Here is a 15110-nt window from a genome sequence, read left to right as displayed (position 1 = left end):
AAGAAGGCAATTTTCACAGGGTTGGATTAATTTTGGTCATCATGTGGCATGATGGCTGGTCAAAGAAGTCATGCTAACAGAGAATATTCAAACCTTGTAAAGGGAACCATGACATTTGCATTGATAAATAAAGTAAATTATAATGTTTTCTTCTTATTCAACAATTTAAAAAAGTTATGAACAGATCAATATCAATTTTAAATTTCTTTTGGACATGTATATATAAAAAATTAAGCAAGATACTAATCTTTATCCTTTCTGATGTTCAAAAAGTTTAATCTTTCCTCAGCTAAAGAAAACTTTATAGCCACCTTTTTAAATATAAAATAAAATCCAAGATTTCACACAATTCACACAGCACAGCAATGGCACGCTCCAGCACAACTCCTTGATGACACTTGGAATATGAATTGTAAAGAAATCCATTTAAAAACATCCATCCATCCATTATCCAACCCACTATATCCTAACTACAGGGTCACGGGGTCTGCTGGAGCCAATCCCAGCAAACACAGGAAGCAAGGCAGGAAACAAACCCCGGGCAGGGCGCCAGCCCACCACAGGGCGCACACACACACACACGGGACAATTTAGAATCGCCAATACACCTAACCTGCATGTATTTGGACTGTGGGAGTACCCGGAGGAAACCCACGCAGACACGGGAAGAACATGCAAACTCCATGCAGGGAGGACCCAGGAAGTGAACCCAGGTCTCCTTACTGCGAGGCAGCAGCGCTACCCACTGTGCCGCCCCTATTGAAAAATAAAAATTTAAATATTTCAAAATAACACTTAACATGCCATCAGAACATGTCATATATTCATTCAAAAAAGAGAGTCAAGGTAAAGATGAAAAAAGAAAATATTGCGAAGACAGTCAAAACAGAGTAAGAAAATCTGCATGTAAGGGTATCTAAACTATAAGAAAAGCAAAGTACAATCACCATTTCTAGATCAACTGATACCAATAAAATATTACCATAATGTTATCATACTGAAATATGGCTCATATTCTTGCCATAGGACTATGGGCTCACACCTAAGCATTTTTCCAGCATTTTAGCAAAAGACTAGAATGCCTCTAAATCGCGTGAAAAGTTATTTGTCATTGCTTTCAATGGGACTATTCACACTTAAGCATTTTAGCAGTGACCAGTTTAGAAAACTCCTGCATGCAGCAGTTTTCAAGCATTTTCTGCAAAACTCTTGTTCCTTTGCAAACAATGGTAACATCATAAAAAGCCGCTAAAAAAGAAGAATGTTTTGGAGGCATTTTTATAGGAATTCAATGTCTCTTCCTTGGTGAAGAAGTTAATTGAAAATAGTTAAAAAAATTCTGGCGTCATCGTGCATCAGTCATCTAGTGACAACTATTGTGGGACAAATTAAGACACACAGTTTGCAATGAAGTGACAAAAATTCAACAGAAGTTACAGGTATGCATTTAGTTTTAACCAGGTTAAAGTTTAGTACAGAGGTTTTAACATATAGGAGTGGTAGTCAGGGCTCACCATATGGGATTGCATGTGCCAACATTTCTGGATTGACTGGTATTATTCAGTGCATTCAACTGAGTATTTTTGTCTGTTTTAACGCTGAATACTTAAAATGTGTCAGTGATACTTCTGAATTATGAAAATACATTCAGTGAAGTTAATAACATCCTACTGCTTTTTCCATCCCCAATCTGAACCCCTGGGTGAAACCTGGCCACTGCTCCAACATATCACACTGTTCTAAAATATCATTAGCAAATTACTGGATTAAACCTAAAACAGATTAAACAGATACCATATCAATGTATTTCTGCTTCTGGATTGCACACAGCCCACTCTCTTATGCTTAGCTGTATGACTGAGTCCTGAAAATGATTGGCACACTGCATGCACCAAGTGTGACTCTCGCCTTATGCCCAGTGCTGCTGTGATACTCACTGGCTTCCAATGACCCTTAACATGGCAGAAAAAATGTATCACTCTGGACATGCAAGATTAAATGTGTGTGAAAACAACATTTATTCAATTCTTGTGAGTTGATTACAGTTGTACATATTAGCCCCTTTCTCAACAAATGTTACTAGATGACCGGATGATGTTGCACAGAGAGCAGTAGGTAATTAATTTTTTTTTTAGAATTTTATTGAAATCACACAACATTCCATACAAGTAGATCAATTTTACAAGAACAGGATTGAAAACAAATCAACCCCCACCCCTGAGAAAGAAAGTATGGGCAGCAGAATAAAACTTAAAGCTAGTACAAATAAGTAAATTGATAAATTAATAAGTGAATATAGATAAATGGAGAAGAAAAAGAAATGGGAAGAGAATCTGCTTCCTCAGTGCTTTAAAAGCTTATTCTAAAATGTTATTGATTAGATCCTGCCAGGTTTTGAAAAATTTCTGCACAGATCCTCTAAGTGAGAATTTGTTTTTTTCCAATTTCAAATAATATATAACATCAGTTACCCACTGACTTAAAAGGGGAGAGTTAGGATTCTTCCTGTTTAACAAGATAAGTCTCTGTGCCAATAGTGTAGTAAAGGCAATCAGAGTTTGTTTGTCCTTCTCCACTTTAAGCCCATCTGTGAGTACACCAAACACAGCTGTTAATGGGTTAGGAGGGATTGTGACACCAAGGCTGTCTGAAAGGCATTTAAAAATTTTGGTCCAGAATGATGTTAATTTGATGCATGCCCAAAACATGTGACCCAGTGAGGCTGGAACTTGATTGCAGAGTTCACAGATTAGATCTTGCCCTGGAAACATTTTGGACAATTTTAAACTAGACAAATGTGCTTGATATGTAATTTTGAGTTGAATAATTGTATGCTTTGTGCATATGGAGCTTGAGTGAATTCTCTGCATGGTTACTTTGCACTCCTTTTCTGAGATGTTGACTGAGAGATCATTTTCCCACTGTCCTCCTGGATCTTTGAAAGGGAGGGACTGTAAATGGTTTTATATATTGCAGAAATGTTATCTAAATCCTGGAAACTGAGCAATATTTTTTCCAGCATAGAGGGAGGTGGGAGGTGAGGAAAATTGGGCAGGTTCTGTTTAACAAAGTTTCTAATTTGAAGACAGTGAAAGAAATGTGTTGCTGGAAAGTAAAATTTAGAATGTAATTGTTTGCAGGATGCAAAGACGTTGTCTATGTATAGATCTCTGAGTGATTTAATTCCAAATGTTTTCCAGACATTAAAAAATGCATATGTTTGCGAGGGCTGAAAAAGGTGGTTCTCTTGCAGAGGTGCCACCAATAAAAGATTCTCAATCTTAAAATGCTTCCTACATTGGTTCCGTATTCTGAGTGAGTGAAGCACAATAGGGTTGTTAGTATATTGGCAATAACTTGCATTTATTGGGGCACAAAGCAAGGAATATAAAGAAGTACTGCAGGATTTTATTTCTATTGCAGACCAAGCCTGTGTATGTTCATCTATCTGTGTCCATGTCCAGGTTTTTATAGTTTGTATGTTTGCTGCCCAGTAGTAAAATAGAAAGTTAGGTAGAACCATGGGCGGCACAGTGGCGCAGTCGGTAGCACTGCTGCCTAGCAGTTAGGAGACCCGGGTTCGCTTCCTGGGTCCTCCCTGCATGGAGTTTGCATGTTCTCCCCGTGTCTGCGTGAGTTTCATCCGGGTATTCCGGTTTCCTCCCACAGTCCAAAGATATGCAGGTTAGGTGCATTGGCGATTCTAAATTGTCCCGTGTGTGTGTGTGCACACCCTGTGGTGGGCTGGGGCCCTGCCCAGGGTTTGTTTCCTGCCTTGCGCCTGGGCTTGGCTCCAGCAGACTTTATAGCATTTAATAATTCTGATAGTGCCAACAGTTAATCCAATTTTTCTGCACTAAGAGTATCTATTTGTGGTATCTCTAATGAATCCAGAAATGCATTAGATTGTGTCTTGTCTTCTTTAAACTCAGTAGAATATAAGGATTTATTGTAGTTTCTAAATATGTGCATTATATTTTTATGGCCAATGATTTTGTCTCCATTTGTGTTGGTGATTTTCTGGGATTGCATTGTGAACTTCTTGCTTGTGTATTTGTTGAGCTAAAAGCTTTTTAGCATTCTCTCCATGTTCATAGTAATGATGTCTTGATTTATAATTAAGTTGTTCAGTTTCTTTAGTTGTCAAGAGGTTGAGTTCTGAATGCAGAGCATGCCTTTTCCAATGAAGACCCTCACTTGGACACTAGTTCTTGATTCATTCTAGTAATTTTGCTGGTTAGCTTTGATACCTCCTTGGTTTCCAATTTATTTCTGTGGGAAAGATATGAGATAATCTGTCCTCTTAAGAAGGATTTCAGGGTTTCCCAGATTATTCCTGCAGAGACCTCTGAGGATGTATTTGTCTTTAGAAAAAAAAACTGATTAGTTTTGATATAAATTCTGTAAAGTTCTCGTCTGCTAATAAAAGTGGGTTAAGATGCCATCTGTGAGACGAGTATGTGGGGCATAATGATTTTAGCTCCAAGATCAGAGGGGCATGGTCGGAAACAACAATAGCGTTGTACTTGCAGGATTTAATTGTAGGCAGGAAATTGTCATCTACAAAGAAATAATCAATTCTTGAGTAGCAGTGATGCACTGGTGAGTAGAAGGAATATATTCTTGAGTTTGGGTTTAGAAATCTCCAGGGGTCTGATAAGTTGTGGTCAGTTACAAACTGTGTCTTTGCAGTGTTAGATGTCATCGCCCCTGTGACAGGAGACCTAGGGTCTGGATTTAAAAACACAATTAAAATCTCCAGCCATTATAATTTTATGAGTATTCACATTGGGAATGGATGCAAATACATTTTGGATGAAGTCCCTATCATCCACATTGGGTGCATAAACATTTATCAAAATCACTTTACAATTAAATACATTACCCATGACAATCATGTATCTCCCTTCAGGATCAGATACAACATCTGATACTACAAATGAGATTGTTCTATGGATATGAATTCCCACACCTCTAGTTTTTTTGTAAAGCTAGAATGGAACATTTGGCCAGTCCAGTCTTTTTGCATCCGGAACTGATCCTTGCTTAATAAGTGGGTCTCCTGTAAAAATACTATTTTAGCTTTTAGACCTGTTAGGTGAGAGAATACTTTCTTTCTTTCTTTTTAATTCATGATTCAGGCCTTTAACATTCCAGCTCACAAAGTTAACTGTCCCATCTTGGAGACATTGATTCTGAATTTTTGATGTCATTTTGTAGTCTTAACCGAAAGTGAGACAGCTTTAACCTTAATTTACAATTTTCCCAGGGGTTATTGCCATGCAGTCTATTGTTAAGTTGATAATTATAATTATAAGGATTAAAAGGATAGATTAGAGATAGCTTGCTCTCTTTCTCCCCCCCCCCCCCCCAGTCCCCCCACATATCACATATGTGTTTATTGACGCCCATGTGTAATCCTGGAATTTTTCAAGATGCTGTCTGCTTCACGAGAGTCCACAATTGTCCTTCTTGCTGCAAAACAGAGTGAATCTAATATGTTCACTCAAGATGCTGACAACACCTGCTCTTCAGTATTGTAATTGCCAAATATAAATGCACTAAATTCATATAAGATATTCTGGAAACACAACAATCACCTCAAAACATTACAGCTCCTCACAATTCCCAAAATGGAACCAGCAAATGCTGCAAATTTACAACACTCAAGTGTAAATGGTGCTACGGTTGCAAGTTTACCAAGGCAAAATCCAACTGCCAGGATTGATATCTAGCCAAACACATTCCAGTATATGCTGGCTTTGTATATTATTGCATTTATTTTTTCTTTATTTTTTTATAGTATAAGTATAGATGTTACTGATACTACTTTATCACACATAGGAGTTATATAATAATTTTGTACTTAAAAAGATTTTAGAGTCATTCATTTTATAACTTCATATATCAGACTTGTATTTGGAGAAGAACTGTCCATATGCACCTAATGCTTGATTTTGTCTTTACTTTTTAGGACTATGGGGTTTAGTGAATAATGCTGGAATCTGCACCACTATTGGAGATGCTGAACTTTCTCTCATGTCCAGCTATAGAGGCTGCATGGAGGTCAATTTCTTTGGAACAATAAACGTGACAAAGATGTTCCTACCATTGGTGCGGCAGGAGAAAGGGAGGATTGTAACCATTTCAAGTCCATCAGGTTTAAATACTTTTTTAAACATGTCACTTCTGTTTAGAAAGTTTAGAAACATTATGTATACCGTGTAAGACATGTTGCTAATTGTTAAATCATAGCAAAGCATATAACTTTTTTTGGTTCTGTATTTCCCTGTACATTAAGCTAATAGAATAGCTAATTTAAACCATTTCATTTCAGTAGATTAGGTGGTTCATCAGGTTTTCATTCTGCTCATCTCTTCCAGAAATGTGTAATATTCACTATCTATCCACAGACATCTGTTTATTAGGGATGGGAATTGTCAGGGACAATACAATACAATTTTAACATGATTTTCTTTTAGAACAAGATAATATTCCAGATTTTGATTTTTACAATATATTAATTAACTAGCAAAATACCCGCGCTTCGCAGCGGCGAAGTAGTGTGTTAAAGAGGTTATGAAAAAAAAAAAGGAAACATTTTAAAAATAACGTAACATGATTGTCAATGTAATTGTGCTGTCATTGTTATGAGTGTTGCTGTCTTTTATATATATAATATACACACAAAGACACACATAAACATATATATACATATACATATATATATATATACATATCTACATATACACATATCTACATATACATACGTATATACACATATACACATCCACATAAACATATATATACATATACAAATTTACATATCTACATATATATATATATATATATATATATATATATAGACATACATATATACATACATACATTTACATATATATATATATATATATATATATATATACTGTATATAAACATATGTACTTATTGGCTCCTGTATTTAGGATATAGCAGGTTGGATAATGGACGGATGGACATCTGTATGCATAGCCGTATTTGCCCGTTTTCGTTTTTTTTCTTTGTTCAGTAATATTTCAGTAAACCCGGAGCTTGACAGTTCAAATCCTGGTACTGACACCACTGTGTGACCCTGAGGAAGTCACTTCACCTGCCTGTGCTGCAAAAGACCAAAGTAATGTAACAAATTGTACCTCAGATGTTGCAAGTTGCTGGAATAAAGGCATAAGTCAAATAGATAAATATGTATTATACACATAGGAACTATTCATCTATTTTCAGTTAAGTCATCTGCAGCAAACTTTTATAAATGAGGGTTTCTGATTTTTAGATAGTGCAAACTGTTTCTTCTTCATTGACGTTTTCTCTTGGAGAGCTTTTTTCATTTCATTGAAAATGAAAGCAGCAGCTGTCAAAATATGTAGCTTTCTTATTAATTTTTCAACATTGTGTAAAATAAATGTATAAAGTAACATAAAAGGTTTAAATACTGGTTATCCTTTTACACTAAAATATTACTAAAGAGATACAAAAAAAGTAAAATGGATATGTTCTTTTTCTTTAAGGAGATTAAATATTACTGAAGAAAGAAAAAAAAAAGTAAAACAGCCAAATGGGGCTATGCATACGAACTTAAAAGGTTTAAATAAAACAGAAATATATAATTTATTTTTACTTGCTTAACTTGTGGAGGGTGTATCCTGTAGCAAAGCCCTAACTTTTTTCGTGAAAGCCCGTTTCAGTAAATAAGTGTTAAAAACAGGTGTAAAGATATTGACAATAAGCTACGCAAACCCAGGAAGACATGGAATCGTTTAAATCAAGTATCATTACATCTTCCTTTCTTAAAGAGAAGTAAGGCAGTACTTATAAGCTTACATATTTATATATAGACATACATATATATATACATATATATCTGAAGCCGTGCAAGCACACTCTTGAGATTGCAACGTATAGTTGTACAGAAGAAAAGCAATCTTGCCTCAAATGAATGGCAACCTTTTGTAGGTGTATGAACTTAATTTAAACTTTAGGTTTACACGGTGCTTTCTTTCCGAAGTACCTGCACTCATGAATATGTCTGTATGTGTCAGTCGGTCAAATCCACGCGCTTCGCACCGGCGAAGTACCGCTTTTAAATTTTTATTAAGAAGAAAATAAAACGTTTTTAAATTGAGGGAAAATATACTAATAACAGTTTGTTAAGGATGTTTTTTTGTGAAGCTGCGTTTACTCGAGTGATCACTTCGACCTGACTTGGTGGCCAAGTATAAGTGTTACCTCGTAGGTAACCACCCATACAATCAGATTGTGAATCAGACTACGAATGCCGTGAATGTAATTACACACTCACTGCACTTGCTTACGGTAATCGAACCTCAGACGTCAGTGCTAGAGGGGCTTAGCAGCGGTGAAGTATTGCTTTTAAATTTTAATTAAGAACAAAAGAAAACCTCAGAGCTTCGATTCCCGAAAGGGAGTGAAGTGAGTGTCCGGTTAACCACCAGGTAAAGCTTATGGTTGGACAGCAAGTGACGTAACATCAGCCACGGTGCCTTCAGTTGTGAGAAGCAGATCATAGAATGATTGAAAATAGTTTTTGCATTTACCTTTTTAGTAAAAGGCGAGCTTTTAAGCCTGAGAAATCACCCCGTAAATGCACACGTTTAATTGCACATGTGTTAATATGTATGGTTACACAGTATTAAAAGACAATGAAGAACGTGATTTACCTTTGTTCCCGCGTTTGATAAAAGGCGAGCTTTTAAGCTTGAGAAATCACCCCGTAAATGCACACGTTTAATTGCACGTGTTAATATGTATGCTTACACAGTATTAAAAGACACTCAAAAATTAACGTCATTTACCATCAGCCACGGTGCCTTCAGTTGTGAGAAGCAGATCATAGAATGATTGAAAATAGTTTTGCATTTACCTTTTTAGTAAAAGGCGAGCTTTTAAGCCTGAGAAATCACCCCGTAAATGCACACGTTTAATTGCACATGTGTAAATATGTATGGTTACACAGTAGTAAAAGACAGTGAACAACGTCAGTTACCTTTGTTCCCGCGTTTGATAAAAGGCGAGCTTTAAAGCCTGAGAAATCACCCCGTAAATGCACACGTTTAATTGCACATGTGTTAATATGTATGCTTACACAGTATTAAAAGACAGTCAAAAATTAACGTCATTTACCTTCGTTCCCGCGTTTGACTCGTGCTGTAAATCTCTTCCTTGTGCTTAGTTCACGTGATCACGTAGGAGGCGTGATGACGCGATACGTGACTCCGCCTCCTCCATTAGAGTATATGGACAAAAAATATGTTCCAGTTATGACCATTACGCGTAGAATTTCGAAATGAAACCTGCCTAACTTTTGTAAGTAAGCTGTAAGGAATGAGCCTGCCAAATTTCAGCCTTCCACCTACACGGGAAGTTCAAGAATTAGTGATGAGTCAGTCAGTCAGTCAGTCAGTCAGTGAGTCAGTGAGGGCTTTGCCTTTTATTAATATGTATAGATGTGATTCAATTATGAAATAGGTTTCAATTTACACTGCCTGGCCAAAAAAAAGTCGCCACCTGGATTTAACTAAGCAAATAGGTACGAGCCTCCTATTGGATAATTACTGCATGGGCGATTATCTTTCAGCTAGCAACAAGTTATTTAACCCCAACTGGTGCAATGAGTTGCTTCTCATTTCTTAAACAGACCCCCGTGACCCTGTGTTCGGATTCAGCGGGTTGGAAAATGGATGGATGGATGATTGTAATTGGCTTGTGATTTCCTTAGAATTTTTTAGTTTAGCAGATTATGATCTTAAATTACAGCTGAAAAATCAATGCAATTGTGAATTTGTATGTATTATGCTACAAGTTTTTTTTTTAGAGCAGCGACTAGGCATACATGTTGTGTGAAAGTACACAACTTCTATTTGTGTTGTGACGTTGTTCTGGAAAATTCAGCACACATACTGCCACTCCACAGATAAATATGTTTATCAGTACTGTATAGACAGATTTCATTTGTTTTTTCCCAAATCCAATCTCAGACCTACTAAAACCAATTCACTGTTTGTGGCTAACGTTTGTCATGGCAGAGGATACAAAGCAAGAATCAACTGATAAATTCCTTAAAATAGGACTTCTTTAATTTAAGGACACTGGTTATATTCAGTATGAATGACCTCCATTTCACTATGCAGTCACTGCATTTCATTGTAAATTGTGTGTCTTCATATAGTCTATTTGTTTCAATATGTAGTAAAGGTACTGCATATTAGTTTCAGTATAGAGCCAATTCAGCTTAGTATATAGGGTTTAAGTCTAATTGTATAGTTTAAGCATTTCAGGAATAACTATGCATTTCAGTATTGTGTATGCATTTCAATATACACAGTATGTGTTTCAGTGTACAGTACAGTATATTTATCTCAATCTAAATTATATGTGTTGCAGTATATAATGGACTGTATACATTTGTGTAAATCATTACATAGTGGATGCAGTTCAGTATATAAGTTTTTTGGTATGGAGAGTATGGATTACAGCATAAAATATATTTTAGTGTATATTGTGGAGTATGTGTTTCAGCACAGAGTGAATTCATACGTATATTTCAGTACAGAGTGTAATTGTTTCATTGTAAAGTGTATGTTTTTCACTACAGAGTGCATTAATGCCGTTATATAGGGAAAACATTTATTTCAATATATAATACATGTCTTTCAGCATACAGTATAATGTATGCATTTCAGTATACAGTGTGCAGTAAGCATTTCAATAAACAGTGTATGCATTTCAATTTATAATGTGTTTCTGTAAATGCTGTATGAATTTCAGTATGTTATATGCATTTCACTAGAGAGTGTATATACAGTATTGTAAAAAACAATTTATGCCATAAAAGGTACCTTATAAAAATTCTAGTCTTAAACGTAAACAGAGTAATTTTTGTTAGAATCTCTGGAGCAATTTTAGTAGGCAGGGATGCTCCGATCTCAGTTTTTAAGGCCAATGCTGATTTCATGTTACTTGATTGGCCGATTCCGATACCAAATTCCAGTACTTTTTTTTTGCCCCTTTATCCCTTTGAAACACTTTTTTCACTAAGCTCCTGCGTAACTAGACTCATAGAAGCTGTATGTCCTATATTAAAGTGTATTTTTCTAATTAAACTATAGACCACATGTGTTAACTATTCATTTTTTATTAACAAAATTAAATTCTGTAGGCTTATTGCTAAGTGACTATAAAAATACAAAAATAAATAAAATTTCCTTAAAATCAAACTAATAAAATATATACAAAAATATTTACCAATAATAAATAAGGCATAAAAGAAAATAAAATGCTTCTCATACAAGCTGTCATATTATTTATTTTTTCTCAAATGTACCTATCTGAAGCAAGGTTTATTAATAAAGGTAATTTTCACCATTTCTCTAACAATATATATATATAAATATATTTTATATACTCTCACAATAAATTAGTTGGTATTGGCAATTAAACACTGTTTAAATGTGCATATACTAGCATTTAATCATTTTTAATCATTAATTGCACTACATCTTTTTTAATGTTAAATATTATTACATTTATACAGGTTTGATTTTTACTTCAGTGTATCAGCTACACATTCATAATTCTTGAGTTGTAATTATAAATATAGATTACCATTTTAATAATGCAGTAATTGTTTCTTACCAAAACTTATTCTGTATGACATACAGCAACAAATAATAAATAAACACAGTATAAATCTTTAAAATAGCCACAAATATACCAAATGTTAAGAAGCTGTTTATCCAGAAGACACAAGACTAATATGCTTAACAGGTTTATAAGTCGAAGAAATTTTGCTGTTAAGCTGACAAGACTATTGTTAAGTAAGCAGTAATTTCAAAATCGTCTTTTTCTTTTCTTTTTCCATTTACTAGGGTTTTGTACTGTGTTGGCGATTATGAATGTAGTGAGAAGTCAAGCAAAATGACACCTTTTATTGGCTAACCAAAAAGATTTCAATATGTAAGCTTTCAAGGCAACTCCCTATAATAATATAATCACTTATTTTGACACATATAAAAAAACTTGATTTAGTACTGTGGATGTAGAGACCCAGAACCCCTCTTTTGGACATCTCTGAAACCAGGCAGGAGGACGTGTCATTACAGAAATATTTATTACTCTTCAAAGATGGAGCCCTTCGAACATCAACCTGCATCAAAAGACTCGCTTCTCCCTTCATTTCCTTACATTTTATAGAAGTTCCTCTTTACATAGCAAAGTATTGTCATTTAATATGATTGGTTCTGTAATACAGTGACGTACGGGACTATGAACACATTCAACATCACACAACAAAGCTTCCAGCATGCTGGGTGTTATTCCTTAGCAGTCAGCCTGTTACCTGACAACAGGCTGTCAGCTATGTGCAGTGCCTTACTAAAAAGCAGTTGCACTTATCAGGAAGTGATCAAGCAGCCTAAAAACCTTAATGCTTTATTCTCGCAATTCAGACTCCACAGTACGTTCTCAGGGTTTGTTTTGCTAAAACAAATACTCAAGACTACGTATGTTTTTTATATTACTTTATCAGCTGGTATACAGTACTGGTTAATTCATTGATAAAAGATCCCTCAGAAAATTAAATCTTTTAAGAGAAGCAAAATTTACAAATTTAATGATTGTCCATTTGTGACAAAATTTAGAGTAGTCACACAGGTTTCAAGAATTGACAATGTTAATTATTTCAGTAGGATAATTAGATTATTAAACTGCTAAATACAATTATTATTTATTATTATCTGAGGCTAGGGATCTGCACTGGCAATCGGAAGGTTGCCAGTTCGAATCCCATAAGATGCCAAAAGGGACTCTGCTCTGTTGGGCCCTTGATCAAGGCCCTTAACCTGCAATTGCTAAGCGCTTTGAGTAGTGAGAAAAGCGCTATATAAATGCAAAGAATTATTATATTCTTTACACAATTAGACATGTATCAGTTCTGAAAAAATAAAACTAAATAATACATATGCTTGACCCTTTCTCTTCATAATAAATGACCCAGTTAACTTGTTTTATATTCAAAACGCTGAATGTTCTATCAATCAATTTGAGATCAATAAAGCTAAAATTAGCAGAGTACTAGGAATAAGATTCAAAATACCTTTTTCTGAAACATAAAAAACCCATTAATGTTTTTTTTTCTTTTTCTTTTTTAATTAAAGCGGAGCAGCCATTTCCTTGTTTGGCCGCTTATGGATCTTCAAAAGCGGCTTTGAACATTTTCATGAAAACTCTGCGGCAAGAACTTAAACTGTGGGGTGTCTCTGTCTCCACCATCCTGCCATCATCCTATAAAACAGGTGAACTACGATCTTCCTATACATTAACAAGGTTCTTTGAGAATGAAATTGTGCTATCTGGTGCCATCACCATAGGAAGCAGTGGTGCCGAAAAATAAGCCAGTTGGAAAAATAGATTCATGTTTGCTCTTGTGCTCTATTTTAGCTTGCAGTTGAACTATTGTTCCATGGTTTCTCTGAGGCATTTTTATGTGTGAGGGTGATGTGTTGTGATGAATGGCTGGGGCCCTTGTAAAGGAAGGACGAGGAAAGCAGATGTGCACAGGGTACTAGATGGCAGCTCCCATGGGAAGCAGCAGTGCCTTGGATTTCCGCAGGGCTCCATGGGAGTTGGAGTTTGGCACAGCCCTGTTGGATTCCACCATACCTGGAAGTACTTCCAAATAATGATGATGGGCTACCTGAAGTGCTCCCAGGTTAAGCATAAAAGGTACCACCTCACTTCATTTGAGGAGCCAGAGTTGGGAGGTAGAGGGTGAAGCTTGCTGGAGGATGAGTTGAGGTGGAAAAGTGAAAGAAGAAGAAAGAAGATAAAATGCTGTTTATTTGACTGTGATTTCTGTACTGTGCTATGGAGCTGGTGGGAAATGTAGGGAAAGAGTTTCCCACACCTCGATAAAAGCCTATCTTATGCTGGGGTTGTGCCTGGTGTCTGTCTGCGTCAGGTTTGGTGAGCTGGTGTGCCCCCTGGTGGCCACAGTGTCCATCTGGTTCCTAGGGTTAGGGAGAAAAAAAACCAAAAACAGGCAAAACATGTAAAAGAAGAATCAACAAATCAAAAATGATAATAAAGATACTAAAAGATTTCTAAAATAAGAAAATTGTTTTAATTGCATGTTAGCAACTTTCTTGCAGCCAAGTGAACAAGGTTTAATGACTGATAGCTTTACATGGTGGGCAATGGATGAGTAAAAAAGAACAATAAATTGACCTGCATGTTGGAAAAATAAAGCCCTGTCACAACTTGGCTAGTGTTACTAAACCAGGCTAGTGCAGTAGCAACCAGTGCCACATTTTCCCAGCAAAGCACTTTGAATATAAGAGTGATTAGTTTGATGGGCTACACTGAAAGGAAGTTGAAAAAACAAATGGCTCTATCTGAAGGGCCGCCATGAGGGAAAGGGATTGGGTGTTGCGGCAGATAACCTGGACCCATGACCGGTCGGGATACCTCTTTGACACTGGATCCATGGGAACAGTCATGGGATGCACACTACATCCCCCGGAACACTTGTTGGAAGCCCCCCTGGGTTGCATCGGGGCCAATAGTTTGGAACACCGGCGCTCATTCCTGTTGGGCTCCATGACCACCCGCCAGGGGGAACTGCACCAGCCAAACAAGCTCGTCTGGGCGGGAAGGCAGCCACACCCAGAGGTGCAGCTAGAAGAAGGTCAACGAGCACCTGCAGCACTTCCGGGTGGGCTATAAAAGGGGCCGACAGTCACCACTCTCCGAGCGCCAGAGTCGGAAGGAGGAGGAGGACAAAGCTGCCTTGGAGGAGCGGAGGAGAAAGAAGAGTGTATTGTAGTGTGGTTTTTCTTTTCTTTGGTGGTTCTGGGGACTGTGTTTTGCTTGGGTGAAGAAAATAAATCTTTTTGTTCATTTTTAAACGTGCCTCTGCTGTCAATCTGTGTCGGGTATATAGCGCGTTTGCCACAGTGTGTATTGTAATACCAGACCAAATGGAAACACGTGTATTGTATAAAAACATGAGGTCTGTGCTGATTACTGAGATTTCAAACGGTCTTAGATGGGTAGCACAG

The 15110-nt window shown here is 36.4% G+C and overlaps 1 protein-coding gene across 2 annotated transcripts in view; it reads left to right on the top strand.

Annotated features, from left to right (window-relative positions):
* The window catches only part of hsd11b2 (hydroxysteroid (11-beta) dehydrogenase 2), a 133302-nt gene that overhangs the window by 101411 nt on the left and 16781 nt on the right, over positions 1-15110 (top strand). For both annotated transcript variants that reach the window (XM_028809343.2, XM_051931691.1), the window contains exons 3-4: positions 5975-6160; positions 13209-13346. In XM_028809343.2, coding sequence (XP_028665176.1) covers positions 5975-6160; positions 13209-13346 — 324 coding nt within the window. The remainder of the gene's footprint in view (positions 1-5974; positions 6161-13208; positions 13347-15110) is intronic.

The sequence above is a fragment of the Erpetoichthys calabaricus genome, chromosome 9, assembly GCF_900747795.2.
Source record: "Erpetoichthys calabaricus chromosome 9, fErpCal1.3, whole genome shotgun sequence".
NCBI classification, from domain to species: Eukaryota; Metazoa; Chordata; class Cladistia; order Polypteriformes; family Polypteridae; genus Erpetoichthys; species Erpetoichthys calabaricus.
The sequence above is the reverse complement of the archived record's forward strand: the minus strand, read 5'-3'. Positions and strand labels throughout refer to the sequence as shown.